Here is a 26,622-nt window from a genome sequence, read left to right as displayed (position 1 = left end):
AAATCTCTGCTTGCTGAAACTGCCATAACAATGGTAGTGGGAATAGACTGAAGACAAAAACTCAAGTCATGGCAAGTCTCTTCAGCTTTTGGGTTAGCAAGGTTTTGCTGGAGTGCATTTGGGCCTCCAAAACAAATCTAGAGCTTTCCTAACAAGGTGAAAAACTGCTGGCATGTCAAGCATTAGCTTTCCTCTCCTTATCATTCAAATAAACTAACCTTGTTTCCTTCTGATTGAACTATGTATTCTGGGAAAAGGGGAGACTTTTTTCTTGCTTTTTGCAGATCTAAATCAGGAGTAACAGAGTGAAGCTGCTTTGGGGGGTTTGCTCCAGCTTTTAACCCGGCCGTTTCAAATGCTATCCTGCATATATCTTAAAGCCAGACCATGATGTTACTTCTGGAGAGGTGCGAGCTTGCTTTCCTTTCCCCCATCTGAGTTCTTCCACCTAAAGCTAAATATAGCAGTTACAGCACATTTGCTTAAGTTCAGGGCCCCACAAAAGTGGGCTGAATTTGTCCTGAAATGAGAGCTTAAACAAGAACTCAGTAAGGCAGTTTTCTTAAACAAGCTAGTATTGTATTAGTTGCCTCAATATATAAGGTACAAGATTTTGTGTCAGAATTACACTATTCTAATAAAATCATTCTCACAGGCAGATCAGATCAGCTGTCCCTATACCATTTGGGGTGCCACATGTTGCTTATTTCCTGTTTCTCCCCATTTCTTTCTCCTACTGTCTTTTTCCATAGGTTTTAATTGCCTGGTTGAGGTCTATTTCAGGAGGTGTACTAGTAGAGATTAATGTCTAGAGATGAAGTTTTCCATCTCATTTTAGGTTGTTGACTCCTTTTGATTTGGAAAAGCCATTCAATTCCAACTCAGTTAGTTGTCCTTGCATGAGACAACAGGTGAGTTTACAGGTTATAAACCATAATGATGAGTCTATAGAAGTTCTAGTTGTTGTAGGTGGAGGTTGAAATGATCGTGGGGATTGCAGAGCCATCCACGGTATTAGAGGGAAGGAGAAAAAGAGGGTTATGGTGTAGGGAAGAGCAAGATCTCCATGTTAGCTGGATTTGAGACTTAGAAGACATATACCAATTACTCTTAAGAGGAGGAGAACCATGAGAGACCAGAGTCACAGAAGGGAAGACGAAATTTGTAAAAAGTGAGAATTGTTTAATCCCACCTTAGTAAGTAGTGCAATGCAATAGCTGCAAATCTGTGGAGCAAAACAGGTGGTACTGAGAATCCAACATCATTATATGTGTTTGAGGGTGTTTGTTCCAGATTAGCTCTAGTCTGGTCCCACGTAACTCATCAGTTATATTTTGTGACCATTTCTTCCAAATGGAATCCACATTGTGCACTGTGAGAGTGCTTTGTGAAAGCATGGCAATAGAGATCCCATCAGGAAATTTGCCTGAAAATTGCCATTCAGATATGAATGTGATAGGATGAGAATAATATCTGAAGATCAGACCAGTGTTCCAAATCTAAACTAAAATGTTAATACAGACACACTCATAAGTCTACTGTACTCAAGAAGCATGGATCTGGCAAGCTTATTCAAAAATTTTGGTGAGTCCTATTTTAGAGTAACACAGTGGTGAGACTGTATTTTTTTTTTTCTATTTTTTAAATTGCTATCTGAAAGACCTTTTTGCTGACTTTAGAATAAATGATCATCATCTTCATTTTTTTTTTAATGGTGCTGTCAATACTTTTTTAAAATGCAACAAGAAAACATCCATTAGTTGTTAGCAATGCTACTTTAACCCCGTTAAGGCATCTTTGACAGAAGGGTATAGACTCAGCCTCAGGGCAAAATGATTCACATCTGCCTATATTGTCATTTTGATTTAATTTGTATTTTATTTTATGATACTACATTGCAGCTCAATCTAGGAGTTAATGGATTGTTACAGATCTGTTAAATTCCAGTAAAAATCATATTTGTTTTCCTATTGTCATTTACCTTTGACTGTGCAGCCTTTTTGCTGGCAAAAAAAATGTTTCCCTCTGAGTTTGTGGATTTGGAGCCCCAGGTTACATTTTATTCCTTCTCTTGCTTTCTACCTCTTTTCTGCCTTCAATTCTTCTGTTTTAACATTTAAACATTACGCACTCCCATTGTTGAAGATCGAAGTGCTATATAGAAATCTATTTCTTTTCTTTCTTCCATGTAGTGTTCCTGTCAGTTCAGTTTAGTGTAACCTTAAAGAAGGGTTTGATTTCAGTTTGTGCTTGATTTCACATTGCCTGTCACTAATAACAAATGTGTTCACAGTGATCCAGGACTGAATGCATTTCTGTGCTACTTCTTTCCTCAATCTTTTAGATGTAATTCTATGATTATACTTATTTTTCTGTCTTTGTCCTCCGATCAGCATTCCCACATAAATGAAATTATTTAAAACTGCAAGCATTATATTAAAACTAAAACTTTTTATTATTATGTATTTTCCTCAGGGTTAGGATTCAATAGCTCTCAGTCACAGATTAAAGCTACTTATAATAACATCAGATTCCTTATAGCCTCTGAATGTTTTAATTTTAAATTCATTACGCTTTCCAGTTGTCCAGTTTTCTTTTCTGACATGTTTTTAAGTTCAGTGACGCAACAAGTGCTATACCATATACCAAATGGGAAATCTGCAGTAATGTTTAGTTGTGGTACTTCCGGAAAAATGAGTGAGTGGAGGATGTGTCATTAATATGTACGTGCTTCAGCATGTAACATTGGCAGTTTCTTTAGTAAACATAGACTCTATTTAAGTTTTCTGTCTTTGAATTTTTTTATAGTTTCTTACATTAAAAACAGTGTTATTACTTTATTACCTTTAGTTTGACTGTACATCACATTTTTAATAGCTTAACCATCTCTTTTTCAGCATTTACTTTCCCATCTCTCCCCATACTCGATATACTAATGCACAGTTGATTCATGGTTTTTATGTTGTTATGGAGGTTCTTGTTTTCCCTCTCCTCATAACGATACATCCTACTTTTCTGCAAGCAGACCTGGCCATCATTGCCATTATGTGTTTATGCAATGACAATCATAGAATCATTTAGGTTGGAAAAGACCTTTAAGATCATTGAGTCCAACCATTAACCTAGCACTGCTAAGTCCACCACTAAACCACATCCCTAAGCACCACATCTACACTTCTTTTAAATACCTCCAGGGATGGTGACTCCACCACTTCCCTGGGCAGCCTGTTCCAATGCTTGACAACCCTTTCAGTGAAGAAATTTTCCTAATATCCATTCTAAACCTCCCCTGGTGCAACTTGAGGCCATTTCCTCTTGTTCTATTGCTTGTTACGTGGGAGAAGAGACTGACCCCCACCTCACTACAACCTCCTTTCAGGTAGTTGTAGAGAGCGATAAGGTCTCCCCTCAGCTTCCTTTTCTCCAGGCTAAACAACCCCAATGGAAACTGACTGTTATCTGCTGAAAGAATGCTTGGTAGTCAAAAGGATCTGAAAACTGCCAGGTAGCTACTTCATACTGATGATCAGACATGCAATTGTATGATGTTTCACCAGACATTGTAAATATTATATAAATTTGATATACTCCTGTTCCCTCTCTCCTTTATAGCTCCGCTCTTTCAAAAGCAAATAGATTATTAAAAACAAAAACAAAAACAAAAACCAAAACCCCTGCAAGTTTACTAGAAAAGGAACTTATTTTAGAATTCCCTGGCCCAGAAATTATATTCCAAGTTTCAGATTATTTTCCCAATGGAGAATTTCTGGCTGATACTTTTGGAGGAACATTGATTACACTATATTTTCCAGTAAGAATCTGTATAGTGAGCATACACTGATGATCTTAGTGATACTACCCAAGGTAATCAACAGCATCGTTCAGATGTAAATTTTAGAAAATTATGCATTAGAATTTAGTTATGTTCTAATGCATTTTCCCCACAAACTCTTCTATGAATGTTACACCTTCTCTTCTCCATATGCTTCTTACATGTTCATTGGGTCAAGAATTTCAATGGTCCTCAACTGTACATTGACCAGAAGATTACCACTCAGCTTTAATTTCTAAGAAAAGTCACTGCAGCTCTCTGAAGATTTCCCAAGTCATACCTGGAATTAATGTATAGAGCTAAGTAATATTATGAAACTGAAAATATTTATTTGTTCTTAAACCGGATCTTTACCTTAGGGTAGTACTGAATTTGTTGACTTAAATCATTGTTAGAAATGGTCTGCACAAATTCAAACTGATGCTGTATGTGGGAGACAGCTGGTTGTCATGGTAACTGTAGTGCAGTTTTTAATTCCACTTGGTGAGTAATGCTAACACAATGACGCTGAATAGACCATGGCTTAGCAAGTACAAGTATCTTGCATTCTCCATGTCAAGGTTACAAGGCAAGAAAATGCTGTTGTTCAGACATGCAGACTGCATCATTTTTGGCTTATTGCTTCTGAACAGAAACATTAAAAAAACCATAAAAAGCTAGAGGATATCAAAATTATACAGAGAACGTGTTTTTGGTGTGTCCCTCAAAGAGCCCAAACAAGGTGATAAAATTAAGAGATGCACTGTAAGATATTTATAACTAGTGAATACGGTTTTGTTTTCTTATTAATGTATTTGTCGCTGTGTTTTTAATGTAGATCTATTGAAGAAATCTGGGAATACCAAAATTTAGAACAGCAGAAGAGCACAAAGTAGCCAATCAATTTTTATTTTTGTGTTTATGTATAGAAAAAAATAGGACATTAACTGAAGTTATTTAATTTTGTTAAAGTTGAGACATTTACTTAATGCTGTTTTCAAGACCTTTGCTTTTCAGGTAAGGTGTCCTGTATGAAAGAAACAAAACACAGTAAGTCTAGGTGTAGTTGGGGAAGTAGGATCAAAATCCTTTTGTTAGTTTGCTAAATTAGTCTTTTCTAGTTTTATCTAGGCCCTCATACTTGCTTTAAAAATAATTCTTCCTTATGTTAGACAGTAGTCACAGAAAAATGGGAATACAGTTTTTAGTAGAGTCTGTGCCCTTGACAGCAGTGCTTTCATATCATTGTAGATATATAGAGCTTCCAGGACTCAGAATTCCTGATGATAAAAAAACCTGTCTTTCTCATTGCTCAGATAGACAATTTGGGACTCTGCCAGTTTTTCTCAAATACACTGTCTTTCAGATAATAATGTTAGTTATTAGTTTTGTACATGATGTTAGTCCTTCAGTTGGCATGAGAGACTCAATTTTTTTCTGTATTGATTTTCTTTCCCTTTCCCTCTTTGAGGATGTTTCTTTCAGATCCTTGCTCCTAAATAATTAATTCATACACTCAGGTACTCATATCAGCATTTGGTAGTAGCAGTAGTAAGAGTCCTGAAATGTGTATGCAGGATTCAGCAAAGTACTCCCATCCTATTCAATGCAGAAAGTAAAACTGGGGAGTCCAGAAGAAAAAGATAGTGAAGTGGTGAACATATTAAGTTTTTATGTTAGAAAATGAACACTGCTATTGTCTAAAATAAAGGCATAACAGTTTAATAGGAGACTGGAAATGATTCAGCAAGAATGATAAGAATGATAACACACTTGAAAAAAAAAAAATTAGTCAAATGTGGCAGTGGAAGCCCTTGAGAAAGTCTGAATTACACACACTGTTGATGTCTCTGACTGATAAAATTAAGCCCTTTAGAATAAAGGCCTATGGTACAAATTCATGAACACATTAAATATACTGATGCCAGAAGAATTGACCTTTACTGAAAAAGATTAGAAAATCAGTAGAGCAAGAGGGGAAGAGGAAAAATATTCAAACTGTTGCAAATGCTTACGTATAACAATGTATAACAATTCATTTTCTACTGATTAAATTGCAAATTTGCTGCTTATATAACTAATTTACAAGATTTAAAAAGTGAACACTTCATGGCATATAGACTGCTATTTTTAATGAACATGTTGCTGTTGCCTTTTCAGTATACAGGCCCTGCAGCACTAATACTTGAAAACTTGTATTAATTCAAAAGCCATGAGCAAAATGAAAGGGCTATGCTTTCCCATTTGCTCCTGTAGTACAGTACATTGCAAACTGAATGCAGCTTTGCATTTGGAAGAATTAAGATTATTGTTATTTCCTTTTGTTTGACTAAGAAATGCGTAGAGAAGGCTGATGTAAGTTCTTAGTTCTCAGTCTTCATTTATTACTATACGAGTTTCATCCCATCTAACTTTAGCTGGGTTAGCACCTATCTGAGTATTTAAAGGAATCTATTATATTAGAAATCTATTGTATTATATTAGGAATCTTCATTCTCAACAGTCATTGAATGGGAATGAGTGGATGCTCTTCCTGGGGTTAGTTCAGACCTCAGTTGGGTTCATGCACTGTATAAGAAGTCTCAAGTGACCTTCTTTGGCATCTCAACTCAAAGGTGCTTTCTTGAGTGAGAGCAATACAATGCATACTGCCCCAGAAATATAAAACCATCCTCACCCAATATAAACTATGAGTTTTCATGTAGTGATGACTGATGACAAAAACTGATAATGTATGTTAATATTTTAAAATCTTAACAAGGAGAACGTCATCACTGTTTCATAGCAGCTGAACTACAAAACTTGATTTGACTAGAGAATTAAGATTTTAATTCAGTCAGCTTTTAGAAATGAAAAGCCTAACATTGACTATGTCAAGCGACTATTTTTGCAGTAACAAAGAAAAATTTGCACACATACCTAGGTGGTTTCTTAGCATCTGTGAAACGTTAAGAAATGAGATTCAGGTTTCTTCCAACCTTCTTCAACTAACAGGACTGTATAAAGTGATCACTAGATTGGTGGAGACATGGTCTGATGGAAGTTTCACTCAGACCTCACTTCCGTTGTGGCTGTTATTGGATTTTACTGTGGATAATGCTAGCAAATATTTTTGATGTTCACATAACTCTGTGAAAAAATCCCTTAGAAAAACTTAGTAGGATGAATCAAGGTAGGTTATCACTAAGCGCTTGTTAGAACAGGTGCATTCTGGGCCAAGAAGTCTGTCCAGATAAACTAGTAACCTATGAGGACAATGAGAGTACATGTGACTCAGCTGGAGGTAAAAGTGTTCTGTTTGGTTCTGAATGCTTTCTGGCTGAACCAAAGGACCAACACAGCAGATTTTCACATGAGCTATATATACAATGTACTTATGTACGCATCCCGCAATGTTTTATTTTCAAAGCTTCCTCATGACTCGAGTTTAGATTGCTGGTGAAAACATATCTGCAAATAAATTGCTTGCAAGAAAAACAACTTACCTTGTTTCTTTAAAAAAAGAACGGGGACATATACTATTCCTCAGGCAATATCTGTGTTCTATATACAATCCAAAAATAGAATGGCTTGGAAAAAAGGTACTACTCTTAACTAATTGACAGCTTTCTTTCCAGATGGACTCCTTTCCTCCATTCCTTTTCTGTCCAGTTGTCAAGTAAGACAGAAACAAAGGCTCATATCAGCACTGCAGCACAAATTTGGACCCACTAGTGCTGATAATTAGCTCATGTAAATATAGCCTTGGATAAATCCCTTTAATATCTATGGTCTCTTATTTCACACAAAAACATATGTACCACATCTATGTTTGGGTTTGCTCTAACTAGGTGTTCAGCATGGCATTTGACCAGAACTGAACTTTAAATGTGAAATTCTGACTTTGCCATCTCATTGTCATACTGAGCTCAGTATCTTGTCTTTTGTGTCCACGATGGGTGCATCAGAATCCTGAAGATATGTGTGAGACTTATGGAGCAGGGTATGTGATTTTGCATGGGAGCTCTGGGGAGCAGCAGCTACTAACAACTGCAGCCACTAGCAGTAGTGGACTGTCTGTCTTCTCCTTCATGCCCAACATCTCAATTATAAGAATTCAATTAAAACATCATTTACCATCATTGATATACATCCACTTTACCACCACACAACTCAAGGGTCTGGAGACCTTGGGTACTTTCATCCAAATGTGAAGACACTTCTGTGACTCAGAACCTCTCTCGTTGGTGTAACTATACTCACTTTACTCACTTTTTACATTTCTTCTTAAGACTCATGCTTTCTGACTGTACTGTAGAAGCTAATAAATTGACTGAGTGACTGAAATTCAGGAAGCAGATTATTGTTTTGGCAAGTTGGAGACTAAAATATATCAGTTTTTCAAGATGGAAAACTGAGTTTGGGAACAGGAGGAGGGAAGAAATCATATTTGCTCTTCCTGAGGAGGCGTATTTTCTTGAATACTGTGAGGATAGTGAAGTTGTATCCTGTAACAGAGTGAAGGAAGGTGTGACTGTGCATACGTGAACTAAAGAAAAAGTGATCTTACCACTTTTTCAAATACTTAACTGTCTCTATAGAGCAAAGCAAAGGAATGTAGTGATCTCACATCAGCTTCTAGAAATGTGTGCCTTGCCCAAGTTATGGCTTGCAAGAGTGATGCTGGGTCTGAATTGTTTAATGGCTATAGGCAATAGGGATCATTCCTGAGGATAATATCCAAATAATTCAAAATCTGTGGAATATTGAGTCGTTTCATGGTGTGGAACTTTTAAATTCACTTCCTAGAAGACCCAAATGGCTAAAATTATTTTCAGCAGTTTCAGCTTTCCTCCATTATCAGACAGGGGCAATGTTTCAGTAGTCATCAAACAGCAATGTCAGCATTTCATTGCAGTCATCTTTAGGAAAAGGCAGCACTAGAAAAACACTTAATACTTGCACTTCTGTACATTATATGCAATGTAGAAGCTCACTTTGCCTCAGGAACATTATATCAAAATAGTTTATTAAAAATATCTGAATTAATCTTTTTCACTACATTCCCACTTATGTTACTAAATGAACTTTATATTTATCTAACTTAACTAAGTGTGAATAGCACATCAGTGAAATTAGAAATCCTATCATCTAGTATGATTAAATAATTGCAATATTCAGTCATTTTGAATTACTGTATTACCTAATGGTTGCATCACTGTGTACTCATATTCAATAAATGGATATACTCAAATTATCTAAGACTTTAGAAAAATCATAAGATCTGTAATAGTATGTACTGCACTCTATTAAAATGCATGTGAATTTTGTTTAGTACAGAGTTGTTTTTCTTATGCGTGTAAGCAACCTAGTCTCCCTTCTCCTTTTAATCAAATTGTGTTTCTCCAACTTTAGAAAAATCTTTGTTAACACTTTATGTCTGAGTAGCAGGAAATATTCTCTTTATTCCCATTCCTAATAGTTTCTTATATATGATAATTACTAAGCTATGGACCATGCAGAAAGTAAGACTGTTATGAGGCCTACATTAATACAATTTCACCTAGTTCAAAAAATAAATTAAAAGTGGTCATGGCAAAAAACCTCATGTATGCTGGTATACCAAAGCTAGAATTCACATGATTCCTTCTTCTAAACTGGTAATACTTATGTATAATTGAATTCAGTGGTCAATGGGCTGTAAAAGGTATTTGGTTAGTTAGGTATTCTGTATAATTATGATGCCCTTCCTAAGATCCATGGTGATAGCTTTGTAATTATGTAGCTGAATGTTCCACCTAGACAGCTCATGCGATTATTTATTGTGACTTTATATTTAAAAATTCTAACAATTTAGCATATGCCCATCCCATTCTTTGAGTGCATTTGCAATAATTAAAACCACAGTCTCATCAATGTAATAATAAAATCGAATATGCTTATCATCTTTCCAGAAAGATCTCACATATTTAGTGCCTGAAGATGAACTGAGCTTCTAAATAAAAAGGAAAAATACTCCTTCATCCCAGGCTGCTCAGAGGAAAATGTAGTATTTCTAGGAGCTAATGCATCCCTGAAGGTCCCAGTGAACCACTCCTAATAGGGTGAGTCTTCCTGTAGAGCGCACTGCCAGAAGCCCTCCTTTTTAAATACAAAGATGCAGTGAGTCTCTGTAGGTCCCGAGGAAAACAATGGAAAGTTACAGTGTGAATTTTGGGGTGTGTCCAAAACCCTTTAAGATTTCATGGATCTCCCCCATGCCCCCCCCCCAGCCTTTAAATTCCAGTTGAAAACTCATAAATGACCCTCAAGAACTCTTACATTCCCAGGAAGACCAATTTTATGCCTTCTCTGGCATAACTTTCTACATTATGGCAAGTCTATTGCGCATTCTGCTTGACTTGCAATAGGGAACCCTGAATTGAAGCCATCATGTAGCACTGTCTGAAAAATCTAAAAAGATCCTTAAAATGAAAACTTACTCTAAATTAAATACAAAAACTTATAATTAACATTATAACAAAATTGTTTTGTGTTTCTTATATGAAATTCAATTGATAGAATGTTGTTCCCTCATTACTGATTTTTGTTGTGACTTACAGTGTTTTTTCTGTTGTCAACATTTGGGCAAAAGATACATTATCATAAAAGGTGAAGACTTGCGTAAAATTTGGAAATTTTCAAATGAGATAGCTGATGTGGAATTTTGGAATACACAAAAAATATGCTAAAAAATTATCAGCAGTAAATCATTTACAAATGTGGTTCTTAATCCTTGTTCCTACATAGTACCTACTGGAGCAATAATGCTTGAGCTTGTGTGCAGATTCATTGTGTTTTCTGAGGCTTTTGCAGAATCACCAGTTTCAACTGATGCTCGAGTCACCACAATATTGGAGTTAAGTATTATGGCCTTACCTATAGGTGCAGCCTGAGTTTATAGGAGACTGCTAGCCTATCCAACAGTGTAAAGAAAGGATTTTGTCTTTTATTGAGAGCCACAAGGTTACCCACTAGTGTGACTACTGATGCTATCATAAATTAAGGATATCTTCATTTTATACTCTATTTCAGGTAGTAAATCTGGGATTCTTGTTTAGGAATGGTAGTGTAGTGATTAGGGTGATTCCATTTTTATGGGATTCTATATTAGGAATGTTCATCTGAGTGTCAGTAGTTAACAGTTATCTGTGATGGATATTGCTGTCTTGACCATCATGCAGTATAGGAGACTGAGCTCTTGTAACTTAAGTGCTGAAGATCTCTTCAATTTTAAGGACAAATAGTAGGAAGATAAGTAATAGAAATATGCCTATGTCTTAATTTTTTATTATTCCATGTGAGATCTGTGTTTAATTGTTCTATTTTTAGACATTTATTTTAAGATTTCTAAAATAGGTGTCTACATTAAATAAGTGGCTCAGTTTTCAAGTTTGCTGACTGTCTGCAGCTCTTACATATATGCAGATTTTTTTCTTCTTTCTCAAAAAAATGATAATATCATTTCCATGCTCAATGTTCTTTTACTGCAGATGTGAGTCACTTGAATCTACCACGACTGTATAGTTTTTAAAACTCTTCTTAGTAAGATTTCTAGGAACTCTATCAACTGTATACTGGGGATGTAAGTAGAAGTAGGAAGTTCAGGAATTCCTTTATTCAGGGAATTCATGACTTCTCAAAAGGAATTTTAGACACTTCTTGTAAAACAGAGAAATAAACCAAAACTTTTCTAACTGCATTGTGTAATTCTATCATAAAGTTTTCAAATACTCTCTCAAGAGTAGGTAAATTTTTTTGTGTGTCCATAATCTTTGAAAACTATCCTGTCCTCTCTTTTATAAAGGCTAGGAAACATTTTCATACTTTTAAGACTGAAGTTTTGCTCTTGACCAATGTCCTATTTGTCCTTGTGTTCATGCTGGCTATTTGCTCACATGACTCTTTTTCCTCCCTAGATGCTATTCCTCTGGTATTTTTAAAGAGAGCAGGCACAGCCTCTTCTTTCATTTTGCTAGGCTAACAAAGCTAAACTCTTTTTCTCTGTACTTGTGAAACAAATTATTCATTCTAATGGTGACCCTATTAACTGTCCTCTATATCCATTCTATTCTGGACTGATTTTTCATGACCCATTTGATAAAATTGTGTGGTATGTTTCTGATTAGGCCTTTAAAATCAGAGTATTTCCCTGGAAATGTGTCATCTTGTATGTTCTTGACTGTATTTTTCTTCTTTTTTTTTTTTTTTAATTCTTAAATCATAGTGGCTCTGAGTCATCCTGTGATCAACCTGTGCGTTCAGGTCCTTTTCCTTGTCTGTTGCTTTCCAAACTGGTCTGTTTCACAAGATTATAATAGAAATTCTTGTTATGAATCTGTAAAGCATATGATTCTAAACAGTGTCTTAGGTGACATTCCTCTCTGTTTCAAGGTCATCAGATAAAAATTAGAATTCTCTAAACTGATTTTCATAGAAACTTTGGATATATTCACTCCAGCCTGTCTTCCCCTTTCAAAGTAAATAATTGTATTATCAATTTTAGCTTGTTCCTTATTCACCTGACACTAATTTTTACTAATTCTCAATGTCTCAACTCAGCTAACAGTTTTCTATGTAGCTTCCAATATTTTATTGAACACCAAAGAAATTAGGTGAATTGTATTGCCTTGTCTAGAAAAACAGTTCCCAAAGAGGACTATCATGTGGTTCTGGCATTATTTACCTTTGGTATACCTACCCTCTCTCCCTTTGTGTTATCTTTTTCTTTGGTTTTTTTTTTCTCTCTTTCTCTTTTTCCCTCACGATATCAGATTACAGGTCAGTTGTTGCTTGTAGAATTCCACACATTTTCCTTTTCTTAGGAAAAAACTATTACGTTTTCTGACCGTATTTTCATGGATGCATTAATAATGAAGTCCTAAATGCTGACCTATGGTTTGGAGGAATAATGCATGAATGCATAAGCAACTTCAATGCATCACACTGGAACACAGAAACAATGACAGTGGTCCATATAGAGGTGCCTAAAGGACACCACATTTTCATGCAATCTACCAGTCAAATCTTTCAAACTCATTAAAAGCGGCCTGTCTTTGAACACAGAAGCAGACCAATATGGCAGCAGCAGCTGTAAGTGATGTTGTGAACTGTGCAATAAAGTTGTTCATTTGGGCATAAGTCTATACCATTACCTACATGCCAAACTTGGTTCACTCATTCACCCTAACTGTAGATTGTTTTACAGAGCAGTCACCATTGCTTTATGACCAACTTGGTAGATTCCTAAAAAAAAAAAAAAAAAATTACAATTGTCCTTTGATTTCATGCATCAGTTCTTTCAAAGATTTGCATGGTGATATTCAGCTCTTACTGAATTTTGCTTTGACATTTGTTGTAATTTTTATATTCTTTTCTCATTATTGATCCTAACATTGTCTTGTCTCCATGTAAACATCAACACTTTCACTGATGTTAAATAAAAAATGTATTACCTGATTCTTTCTATATGGCAGCTCTACTTCTTTCCTTGGTTTTTTTAAATATAGATCTGAAGAACTGCTGTATGTAAAATGGTTTTGGCAATTATCACTGTATCCATTAATTTCTTGAAACTTAAAATACTATTTTGTTTCACTTATCACTGTTGGGGTTTTTTCCTTTTTGTAGGCTCTCTGATTATACTCATTGTCCCTTTTGATCAGCTTATCTATTCTTGATCTTGTAAGTCCTGTTAACTTTTATCAATGAATTTCCTGAATTTGCCAAGTTTTCAAATTTGAAATACAAAATCCTAATGTGGAGATTACTTTTATTTTTTACTTTTATTAGGAAAACTTGCTTGGTATCCTCCCATTAAAAAAAAAAACAAAATCAATCCCATATCTTTTAGGACCTGTCAGATTGTTTGTCATTGAGTATGTGTCTTGTATAATTGTACTTCTTCAAACAGGCATTGTTCCCATTCTTTTTACAGAACCTTTTTTTGGCATTTTCCCAGATAGTCTGAATTTTTGGGGTTGGTTGTTAATACTTTTCATACCAGAAAAATAGATCAGTACTCATGTACAGTCTACCTAAAGCCTCAAAGCGCTGGGCCAAGTGCGTATCCTTATCTCATACATCATGTGCTGAGATAATTCCAAAGGAGTGTTATTTAAATATCTACCAGGAGAGACAGCTGAAAAAACAATTTTGCACTTTTTTGTTATGTTAACCACCAAACCTTTAACATAAACTCCAAACTCAAATCTTCAGTTGCTTCTAAGGAATTGCTGACTTGTTTGAGGGACTAAATAAAATCTATTATATGTGTATAAATAATTTATTTGCTTCGTTTTATTATGATGACCACACTGTTAACTCAGTCAGTACATATTTAGTAATATAGGCTATTACCTGTAGAGCTTAGTTTCTACTTTTTGTTTACTGCTACTGTAACTTTATAAAGCTTGTTCCTATTTTGGCAACACCCTTGTATCTTTAATAACATAATATATGGCCTCTTGCATCTGAATCTATAAAACACCTCATCAGATTCTTTAAAATCTGGAAGCAGTGGAGCTGCTTTCTCAGTTCTCTGCCAGGTGTTCAGGCAATTTCATTTACTCCTTTTTTTTTTCTTCCTCCAGTTTTCTTCTGACCTGCTGTTAAGGTGCTGGTTTTTAAGTTAAGGAAATTGCCAACTGGAAAAATATACCTTATGACTGTTCTGAGGACTCAAAATTGGATGCTTTTCTCTGAAATATGTTTTACCTCAAACAGAAATACTGTGCTTGAACTCAAAATCAATCTAATATCAAAGCATATGCAAGGAAGAGCTACTGAAAAGAATTTGATTTATTGCATTCCACAGTGGTTACAAAGTATCTTCCTTGATAATGAATGTCTGATAATGAGTACGGTCTCTCAATATTATGCTAAATTTTAGACAAGTAGAACAAGATAATAGGGAAGCAATGTTGAAAATGGGAGCAGGTCTCTTAAAGAATTGTGAAAGGAGAAGAGCCAATGTATCTCAAAGGCACCTAAGGCAAAAGGCTGTCTTTCCTAAACACTTAAAAACTCCTTGTAAATGCTAGCATTGATTATAAGGAATGGACTGCTGACCAGAATAAAATTGCCTGGGGAAAAACTTCACTTTAAATCTTTCATTTTTCCCTTAAAACATTTTTAATAAGGGTCTCACATGCATGAGTTGCAAAAATGTCAAGAGGCCGTAGCTCTCAATATCCTAAGGACCATATCCTCTTTAGAATGAGATTTTCCATTCAATTTTGAAACTTTTGGGATCCAGTTGGATTTATTTGTGCTGTTTCTGTTCCTCAGATATTTTGAAAAATTCCACACACAAAAAAAATAGCTCTGAAATGGAAACAAAAAATGAAACTTCAAAAGTACTTACAAAACTGTACTTTCCAAATTATGATTCAGAGTGTGTAAAACAACCTTTCATTTGGCTTTTTGGAAAGTTTCCCAGGTTCCAAGAAGTCTTAGGAGCCAGGAGTCCTAGGAGCCCACCCAGAAAATCCTCAGAGCTGGTTTACAGCTGATAAGCCCTCTTTCCCTGGCTGCAGGTCATACAGCTGATTTTTGAATATCTGGGCAGATGACATGGATGATAACTGGGATGTTTTGAAATTTGCATGGTTTCTATCATATTTATGCACAAATGGGTGGATGTCTGTGGATAGCTTTCATTTTAAAACACTGGCATTTTCCAGCAGAAAAATACTCCTTAGAAAAATCTACAGTATGTTCAGGATTTCCTCTTTCGAATCAATGCCAGTACAATCCAGTTAATAGGACTAAAAGTGAAATGGAGTCATGAAGGGATTATTGACATTCTGTTTTGAACACTCTCACAGAATGTCTAAATCCTGACTAGTAAATTGCTGACACAGACTCTAAGCTTTTCCAGGGAAAATACAAGATGCTGGTGCTGACCTGTGTCATTGCAAACCTGCAGCTCCTATGCAGGATACTTGATGGTGGTTTTGGCTCTAGTGCTCTTTCTCCCCTCTTAGAGGTAGAACAGCTTCCTGAGATGCTGCCACTAGCACACTTGGAAATGTCAGTTCCTATGTGATGTGGTGATATGCTGTCCAAATAAAATTTAAAAAATGAGATGATTTATGTGGATTTTGAAACATCTGAAGCACAGTCATTCACTCAAAATTTACTGTCATTGGTTTTAGTAATAATCTGTTCCCATATTGTGCTTCATCTCTGGACTCTGGAACACCTTACAGAGCAAAAGAAATACCATCAATTTTATTTCACCAAGTGAGAGGGAAACTGAGGCAAGAGTGGGGAACCGATTTAATTGTTACCACACGTAAGATTAGCAGAACCCAAGACTGAGCCTCCAGTCAGGCTTCATCCATCCTCTGCCACAATAACAGAGATTTCCTGAGTGCTCAGATCATCCCTCTCCTGTAAGTAATGACTAATGTTATTGAAAAGAAGATTCTCACATATCTTAGATGTAAAAATTGTTCACAAGTATTTATTCATATTTTTAAACAGCATTCTGAATGTGTGGGCACTCTCAATGTGTACATTTTTCATTAATGTCCTAGCACAGGAGCTTGTTGGCAGGCATATTGCTGTAGCAGACAGTTTGATGTTTAATTTTGAGGAATTTCTACATAAAGTAAATATTTGATGAGCAGCAAGTAGTTTGACTTTATGTGTACATTTGTCCAGTCAAGGAACAGTCCTGTCCCTTTGCCCTTCACTCCACCAGACTGCCCGCACTCAAAAGAAATTGTTTGAAATAATAGATATACGTAGGGCAGTATTCACAATTAAATTGCATCCCTGGAAGTGACTGTAGTCATTATTCAGCAAAGATTATTCAATAGTTAATGTTATGGGTATTCATATTCTTGGTACATTTTGAGGACACAAATAGGGAAAAACACTCTCCTGAAGTCTAAGAAGGAAATAATTTTCTGTAAATGTGTCTTTTGTCATAAGTAATTTGATGTTGCTGCATGTGTGAGATTTGCTCAGTCAGCCCGAGGAGTGCGACCAGTCCACACTAAATCCGTTTGTAGCCCATGTACAGCTTTTCTTCACTGCGTTTGACTTTGCCCTTGTGAGGTGAAGCTGTAGTCTGTGGGTAAGACTTGGGGCACCGTGATCGGGTTCCTTTCTTTTATGCTACGTAGTGAAGGGTGTCTCTGTGGGCAGAGACAGGGTGATGGTGAGGAAGTGAGGGGTAGGCATCACCTTGGTCTTTCCCCTGCTGTGCGACCTGTCACCGGACCTGCACGCCAGCTCTCTGTGCTTCGGATGTGTGCGGCCTCTTGTCTGCACCTCCCCAGACTCACAGCCATGCTCTGTCTACACTGTTACTTTTTCCCATTGGTATCAGTAAGTCCCAATGGAGGAGAAGTTAGAGAACCACAATGAGTTAGACAATTTCCCCTCTTAGCGGAAGTGCTATAAACGTGTTGTTTTCTCTGGCTTGTGTAGGGCTGCTTCTGTCAAGTCATAGCACATTGTTACTTATCCCAGTGCCTTTAGCTGTTGGTTTCATTATCATAAGCTTATTCAGCTGCTTCTAGCTTTCTCTTTTTGTGTATAAGAAGTAATTAGTGTAATTTAATGTCATTGCTGTTGCTTTTTCCAGGACAGAATAATAATAAAAATCCAATATAACTATAAAGTTAATCACACCGTAACTTCTCTTATACTTCGGTACATCTCCAAATAAGTCCTCAACAGTGATCTGGGGTTTGATGAATCACATTTCTAAAAATTTCTGTACATACTTATTGATAACAATTTTGTGGCCAAAATGGTATCATCAGAGGTTCCACATACACAGATACTTTGGGATATCATAGAGTAAAATACATCTTTTTCAGAAGCATGAGATAAAGCCAATTATGACAGCTTTAGTGAATTAGGCAGTGGAAAAATCTAAGGACGAGTACTTGATGTTTAGCTTAGTTAATTCCAATTAAAGCCTTCATAGTAATTTTAAAATCTAATGTAGAAATGTCCTGTTGTTATTTGCTCTGTTTTTCCTGAGTATTTTTAATAAGTGGCATCACCTAGATTGAATACTTATTTTAAAAAGGAATTTTTGGTGTTTTTATTGTTAAAATCGCAAAACCTTTCAAAAATATACATGGTAACAAAGGCAAAAACATACAGAAGCCTTTATCTGTTTATTTAAGCATCCCAATGACATCACAGACTACTCATGCTTTTCTCCCATATTTATCGTGAGGTCACGAGGTGTTTCTCATATTCATTTCAGTTCGCTGATCTCTGTTTTACCTCTTATCTCCCATATGTATATTTCTCCCAGCACATGGACACATATTAATATCATGTTTGTTTACATGATTGTGAAGATTATTGTTTTACTTCTCAAAGAGGTAGGGCACATGTGCTATGAGTAAACTGTGTGATAATCTATGTAAATTATATGCACAGAAGCTATACTTTGCCCTTGGGGGAAATGCAAATTAGAACATTTTGTATTTTGTTTGTTTTTAAATACATATACTTTTCACTTCAAGGCTCCGGACATACTCCCTGTTTATTTTCCCATTGCTCATCATTTGTTTTTTCTTTTAAATATCTCAGTCTTTAATGATTAGTTTGCTACTTTGGCAGGAAAAAAATGCTTGATGAGTGAAGTCCTCAGAACATAATGTTCAATGTATTTTATAGCTCTGCTGTAAGGGAATTATCTGCTTGTAAAAGGGTGTATAACACACTTACAACTCAAAGCCATTATAGTGATCTGACAGTCTTCATTCATTTTCTCCTAGTACTGTCTTGTTTTCTTGTTTTACATTGGTGCTTGTAACATTTTTTAATCCTGCATTACTAAACCACAGAGTTAACTGATTTTCCTTATATGAAGCAAGAAAAACATATTCATAAAATGTGTTGTTTACTGCACTTGCAGTTCTCTGCTGATGTAATTTTTGTATTAATAAAATTATTTTTATACTCTTTAAGTACCCTTTTGGAGAAATGTTTTAATGTAAGTTGTCTTATTCTGTTTTAAGTGAAGGAGAAAACCTGGTAGAGGTTGTCTCTTTAAATCAGATCTGCAGTGTTGATGGACCCTCTAGCAGGCACGGTAAGAACCATTCTCACCTCTGCAGCAGGGAGCTTGACCATATAGACTCTCACATTCAATCAAAACGTTTTCCCTTTTAATATGCACTGTACCAATCCTATTCCCATGGTTACAGCTCGTGCTTCTTTGGTTGCTTCCAGTCTGTTGGAAAAGGAAGGCAGCATACATTTCTTGTACAGGAGTTTAAAACATCATGAAAGCAACCCTGTTGTGATTTGCATTTTAAATGTTTCTTTTTTTTTCTCATTGTACAGAATGCTGTAGCAGTAGCTTCAGTTCATTTGCCACAGTCTGTCTTCTCTCAGTCTTCAGCCTGGCAATCTGTTGATAACTCCACTTGCAAGCTACAGTTTATTGTCTTTCGGAATGGAAAACTCTTTCCTAGCACAGGAAACTCATCAAATCTTGCAGATGATGGGAAACGTAGGACGGTTGCCACACCAGCTGTTTTTGCTAAAATAGGTGAGGAGTTGTTATGCATTATTTCCTTTAATCTAAAAGCTACAGTATACTTGATTATGTAGAGAATAGAGGAGTAGAGTATACAGTGTGCTGAGAGGCTGGAAGCAGTCTTTTTCTTTAGTACAAATGTTTGCAATTGTTCCTATTGGCATTATTTTATTCAAATTATCCTGCAAATAAAGAAAGGCACTTGCTGTATGACTAGAATGCAAATTTTGGACTACTGTTTGTTGACAATGTTGTTACAGATGCTTGTTTCTTAAAGCACGGTTCTATAGGAAAGAACCTTGTTTTACTCTTTACAATGAAAATTGCAATGTTAATGTCCTAGACACTGATAAAATTAAGGCTTTTGGAGTGGGAGTAGTGCCCTGTTGCATGTATCAATACTCACCAGTATACTTTCTGATACGATGGATGTAAAACAGGTGTTGTTAAAGGCTTTTGTCTAAATGTGATATATTGTATGTGCTAGTGAGTCATTATTTTGATTAATTATTCACCCAGGCAATTTTACTAATTTTATTTGATACTGAATAGTGCTCTCATTTCTATTAACATTTTTTAAATGTTTAAATGTGACTTTGAAAGTGCAGAATTGTCTCAGGTATTAATCATACCATGAAACTGAGCCGTTCTGCAGTTACGTGGGCAATAGTGCAACACTGGTCCTAACTGAAGAATCTGAAACAATAAAAAATCTGCTTTGTGAAGGATGATTAGATCATTTGGACACTTTATGGGATTGAAATGTTCAGATTTATTTATACTATTGCAAACTTTTCTGAATGTGAGCACTACCTTTGATTTTGACCATTAAGAGTATATGTCTATTGCTTTTTTCCCCATAGTTTAGTGTATCTGATCTCTTTACACAGCATTCATCAATAAAGGGTTTTCTACTCCATCGCTCTGATTCAGTTTGTTGCTTTTGCAGATGGGTGCAGTTTTGGAAACCTCACCAGCCCTCTTACTATAGGGTTGAGGCACTTTGCACGGGGTATAGACCCCATTGCAGCCTTCTGGGATTTTGACCTTCTAGATGGACATGGAGGCTGGTGGGGAGAAGGGTGCCACATAATTAGTTCTGCAGGCAATATTACCACCATTCAGAGTACACACTTCAGTAACTTTGCAGTGCTAATGGTAAGTATATGACTTAGCAAATATACCTATTTTTTTTCTCTCTCTCTCTCTTTTGCCATACATATATGTTCTTTTTATGTGCATCTGTATCATTCTTACTTGTCAGTAACTGACCTTCTGGTTTCTATAATGTTTAGGATAAGACAGTCTTAAAGTAAGTTATTTAACTGCTAGTAAGTGAATAAACCTGGTGGTCAGTTTTAATATCCAGAGACGGGCCTAATCAGAAATGACATTAAATTCAGTCTTACAGATGAAAGTTCCATCAAGGAACAATTAGTATGTAATGGTTATAAATTATAGGACAGGGTTTAAAAATGTATACTCCTGTGTGCTTTTACATCAGCACATCTCAGAGGCTGGTCTGCTTTTGTTCCTGCCCTGCACTGTGTTGATCATACTAATTAGTTGCAGGCATACCGCAATGTTGAATCATTTAATAAATGGAGAGGAATAACATCTTCTGCTCTTTTAAGTAAGGACAGTACTGCCCTTGTTGATTCTGTAGGAGTTTTAGTTTGTATACCAATGCTGATAGCCTTCTTATGAAATTGCTGTTCGTGAAGAAAAATATTTCTGTGCAGTGCTAACATATCAGCCTGCTTTGGTCTGTTCTCAGTCACACTTACAGTTCCCATTGCAGTTATTTAACTATCCTGCTTAGGAGAAAGTTACCTTCATGAAAGCAAAAATATTATGCAGGCAGCAATGACCTGTTATTATTCAGGGAATAAAGGAAAGCAAACAAAAAATTAGAGATTTCTAACATATATAGGTGAGAAAATGTTTGCACCATTAAAAATATTTATTATAAACCATTTGTAAAAAGATTAGCCAGATGTGTACTATTAATACCAGATTGATCCTGAATGCTGGTGCATGATTGCACTGTAGATGCTGCTTGTGTACATTACAGAAATGTTTATAGTTGAGTAAATAATGTATTGTGTGTACGTGTAAGGGACAGCAAACATAGGCGACAGGAATTGCGAGGACGTGTGCAGAGAATACCAATCTGCTGCTGTCAGATGGAGCCCAGATGGCAGCCAATCATAGCACAAGGCTGTGGCACCCACGAGTTAAATGCAGATATTATCGTCCACTTCGTAAGAACTGATTTCCCTCAGAGTTACTTGAAAATTTTTCACCCAGTCCAGAATTGTTCAGGATTTAAGAGCTGTTCCTAAGATTTGACGACATCAAATATACCAGATTTTCTACAGCTTCTATGAGTTCCCTTTTTTCCCCCAGCCGCTTGTTTCCCCGAATGTGAAACATAATTTTGCTTTCAGGATATTCTTCCAAATTCATTAAAGAAAGCACCTGTTGACTTTGCAGGTGCCACACCCAAAATGGCTTCCTCCTCCTTCAACTGCTTGGGTTCAGCCTATTCTTCTTAAACTTTGAGTAGTTACTAAATGTTAACTAATTGCTTGCAAACAACCAACTCCATGTTTTCATTTTATTTGCAAAAATTGTATACTGACACAAGGGCTACGATGAATTTTTAGTTTGTAAAGCCAAATGCACATTTATATCTGATAAGATGTAGCAGATTGGTTTTTCTACACCATAAAGGCAACTGAGGCACACTTTACTGCAGCTTTTGCATCTGGTATGTAATTCTGGTTTAGGTCTTGGGTTTGTTTTGTTATGGTAATTCAACTTTGCTTTTTTTCCTGTGTGCATCTTCCATTTTTATCTGCGCAAGACAAGAAAATAGAATTTTAGGCTCACCATTGCTTTGCAATTGATATGGTAGCAAACAATGTGATAGGTTCCTTAGCTCATGTTTCACAGTCACTTTTAAGAAAGAAGATGCCTGACCTTAAGTCATTTTAATATATATATCTATACACACACAGAGAGATATCTTCAAACAGTGTCTTTCTAAACAGCTATTGGAAAACTTTTGTAGCTTCGTTATGTGCAACCATTTTCATTCAAGTGTTATTTCTTAATCAGTGTTTTGTGGCATAAAGTCAGGGATTATTTTATTTGATAGAGACTATGCTTTTCTGGACAATTCAATTCTCATACCAGAAATGAAAAATATTTCATTGTTCTGCTTAGCTATTAATTTATAATATGAACAATATAAAGTGCCTATGTGTATCTTCTTAATTCACACCTGAGTGCCTAATATATTTTAAAATACTAACAAAGTGACAGCAAATTCAAAATAGCTAGCGTATGGTATGTAGCCAATGAAATTAGCTACAATATCATCATACATGTTATTAATCTATAATTCTCTAATCTATTAAACCATTAAAATTCATAATTTATTATTATGTTTTGGGGTAATAGCAGAAAACTGAAGTAGCATCTGTAAACTGAAGAGCAGCAATAAAGCAACAGTGATGAAGGTTTACATTACCATCACAGTAATGTATGTTCTGCTGTGGAACAAGATGAAATAGAAGCCTCAGTTAATCCAAATGTCCATTTTATAGCTAGTACAGCACATATTCTGATTTGTCATCTTTTTAAATAGTAAGACAAAGTTCCCTGAACTGCTTTTATAAAAATTGTTTCTGCCTAGGTACTGTAAAGGGGTTAAAATAAAGGTTTTGTAGAGTCCTTTTTTAGAAAGGCAGCAATCAAGGATTTATCAGCTACGATTGATAATTAATAAGCATGAGCATACTTCAAGTGAGAGGATTCATGTAGAGCCATTTGATTTCTCTCTGTGACAGTTCTTCAAGTGATGTCAGTGAGAGAGAGATTACAGTTTGGAGGCTGGCTTGCAAAGGAGGTACAAGCTCCTTCTCCTACACACTCTCACGCTTTCACTCTGCTCTGGGTTGGGCCAGTGCGTGGAAGTAAAATAGTAGTGTCAGACATAATACAGCATTATCTTTTTCTAATCAACTTTTGGATGGTATGTCCTAGGGGTGAGACTAAAAACCTGTGAACTAAGCTCCTGAGTTATATTCCTGCCTTTCCGTTCATACACTGTGTGTTTAGACCAGTCCTGTCTTTTCTCTTTTCTTCTGTTATCTGTAGGAGGAAAAGAGACAGTCACACTCTAGTTTCTTTTGGAGGTGGCCAAAGCCCTCTAGGGTCTTGAACTATGAACCTCTGCAATATATTTTCTGTTTTAGAGTACAATTATGAACTTATATATTCTGAAGCTTTGGTATATCTAATTATTTGTTCTATAAATACTATGTAGTTGTTCTTTTTTGTGAACTGAGCTGTATATCAATATTTTAATTTTTCAGGACAACGTTTGTGTATGTTATGACCAATCTAGTGCTCTGTAGCCATGGTGTATCTGAGTAAAAACTCTTCAGGAGATAACAAAAATATCCAACAGCAGCACTGAATTTCAAAATTTGCTAAATATGTTTGGCCATACATTGTCCTTTGCTCTTCCTTTCATTTTTCTTAGAACAGAATGGCAATTCAATAGTGATGGATATTACTGTAATTGTCTACAGCATTTCCTTTTCCCCCTCAGACTGCTTTGTCAATAGTAATTTCCTCAAATCTGCCAAATAAACACTACTAAAATTCTTAAATCTAAGTATGCTACTTCTCAATTAACATAAAATGGATTAATAAATATTGTTAGCATTTTTAATTGTAATCCTGAAGATAGGTTGAATGAACATATATCATAACCAACTCCTTTCCTGTTTTGTCACAATGTATTGCATTATTCCAAACAACATAGGTGGGGTTTTGTTGGATTATTTTTTTTCTTTGTGAGTGTAAGGAGTCATTTGCAAAAGTAGCGTACATTCAGTGGATAGCTATTTGAGATAATTAGGGCTGAGGAGACTGAGCTGACAAAAACAGAACAAATTTGAAACTATCCTGGAAGCAAACCTTGGAAAACTGTGTGAATGAGAAATTGAGGAAAGGCAAGATACTAGGAATGGATCATGCTAAGAGTTACAGGATTTTTCTCCTGTTGTTTTACAAGCATTCCCTGAATCTTTTAAGTATTTCCAAATTGGTAGGATCACAGTACCACAAAAGCTACATTTTCAATATTTTCAGTGTGACTGGAGACAACTGCAGAATTTCTTAGGCCTATTCATGAAGTTCAGTTCCGAAAACAGTCTTCTAAATGTCCATGTTTCAGGTCTTCTCCAAATTAAACAGCCTGTCTAAGCCTTTTGAGAAATTAATTAATGAGTCGGGGAAGTATTACAGAGATGTGATTTAGAAGGTTGACATAGTTACAGTATTTGACATTTTCCCCATAGAGAACACAAGGTTTTCTCGTAATAGGCTGTGGAAACATGATTCAGGACTTTGAAAAATCAGACTGCTAATAAAGAGAGGTTTAAGAATGAACTTTTCAAATTTTTTTTGTGTTTGAACACCTGATTTTACACCTACAAAATAGACCTTAGCAGAGTTTAAGCACCAAAGACTATGAAAGTGATCCAGAAATTTTACCTGCTATCTGCAAAATTAACATTTGGTGTAGTGGGAACTGCAAAATTCCCTGGAATTAGATTCCTCTGCACATGCGTAGATGCTTCCCAGTGTGAAGAGCTCAATTTCTAAGCTCTGCTGTCATTCAGAGGCCTGGCAAGGAGGCACAGACTCTTCACCTAAGTCCACAGCTGGCATGTACTGCTCACCTAAACAGAGAATGCTTAGCCCATATGGACAGTATTGAGTCCAGCTTTCCAGAAAATGTTGCTTTTTTCAGAATATTCCTGAATGTGCCAATCTTTTGCATAAAGCCTTGGAATTAGAGTACTCATAAGAGCAAGATCTGGCTTGTAGTCCTTTCTCCTTGGATTACATCTACTTTTTATTAAATTATACTTAATAACATGTATTATTTGCTCTGTAAAATGTATAAACTGGCTTGGTACTGGGGACAAAACTCCAGGCTTGTCTTCCTCAAAATACACTAACTTTATAACAAATCAAGCCTCTGGCTCAAGCTCACTCTTTGTATTTGCTCTTGCTTTTTACTGGCTTAGTGGATCCTGCATTCTTCGTAGTGCAGCTTCAACCAAAGGGTAAAAGGGTTCCAGACTATAAAGGAGCTCAGTAAAATGGGCCAACTCTTGGAGACAGGAGATGTAAGTTAAAGACCTAGAATCTAGGTCTTGACCCATCTTATTGTCTTGGTGGCTTCTACTGGGCTTCTTCCAATTCATCAATGTCTGTCTTGTACTGAAGTGCCCCAAACTGGACACGCTAGTCGAGATTTGGTCTCACAGGTGGTCAATAGAAGGGAATAATCACTTCCCTCAGCCTGCTGCCTGCACTCTTGCTAATATGGCCCAATATGTTGTTCACCTTATGTGCCACAAGGGCACACTGCCTTGCTTTCCATTTAGTGTCCACCAGGACCCTCTGATCCTTTTCTGCAAAGCTTTTTCCCAGTCAGTTGTCCCCTAGCCTGTACTGCAGTCAGGATTACTCTGTCCCAGAGACAGGAAACTTTTTACTTCTCTTCATTGAACTTCATGAGGTTCCAGTAAGCCCGTTCCTCCAGCCTGTTGAAATCCTGCCAAATAGCAGCCCTTCCCTCCAGCACATCAACTGCTCCACTCAATGTGCATTGCAGTGTTTTTGGCTCTCCATAGAGACCCAACTCTATGGGTAATTTCCATATTCTGGTGCTCCTAAACATCCTAATATTTGGCACCTAATTTTTAAGTTTTGTTTTGTTTAAGTAGGAGGACTCTAAATACAAATAGGAACCTAAATCTTACCATAACTGATTGTTCAAATGCACTTGTGTTTCCAAGTCTCTGTGGTGTTTGGGTATTACTTCCTCGGGGAACACAATTTCAGATGTCCTGCTTTAAACACAGAAACCAGTTAGACTATACTTTCTAACGTCATACTATTACAAGCAATATATTAAAAATAAATGTTTCATTTGCCAATATAAGTAGATGGATTACAAAATTTTACAACACAAACTAGCTTGATTTTTAGCAGCTGTGATTTTGTGAAAGTACCAGATATTTAGTATTAGTTCACTGTAACTTCCCCTCAGCTTTCTCAGCATCTGCTATTAAATGTCTCAGGGCTACCTTTGGTATGTAAATCATCTATACCTCTTTATACTTTCATATTGAGTTTTAACTGATCAGTATAGATGTTTCTGTTTCAGTCGATTTTT

At 36.0% G+C, this 26,622-nt stretch overlaps 1 protein-coding gene across 2 annotated transcripts in view; it reads left to right on the top strand.

The window, feature by feature from the left end:
• LOC128147067 (adhesion G protein-coupled receptor A3-like) overlaps positions 1–26,622 on the top strand; it is a 315,407-nt gene that overhangs the window by 240,588 nt on the left and 48,197 nt on the right. For both annotated transcript variants that reach the window (XM_052799271.1, XM_052799270.1), the window contains exons 13-14: positions 19,157–19,364; positions 20,302–20,510. In XM_052799271.1, coding sequence (XP_052655231.1) covers positions 19,157–19,364; positions 20,302–20,510 — 417 coding nt within the window. The remainder of the gene's footprint in view (positions 1–19,156; positions 19,365–20,301; positions 20,511–26,622) is intronic.

Source organism: Harpia harpyja, chromosome 10 (genome assembly GCF_026419915.1).
Source record: "Harpia harpyja isolate bHarHar1 chromosome 10, bHarHar1 primary haplotype, whole genome shotgun sequence".
Classification (NCBI taxonomy): domain Eukaryota; kingdom Metazoa; phylum Chordata; class Aves; order Accipitriformes; family Accipitridae; genus Harpia; species Harpia harpyja.
The sequence above is the reverse complement of the archived record's forward strand: the minus strand, read 5'-3'. Positions and strand labels throughout refer to the sequence as shown.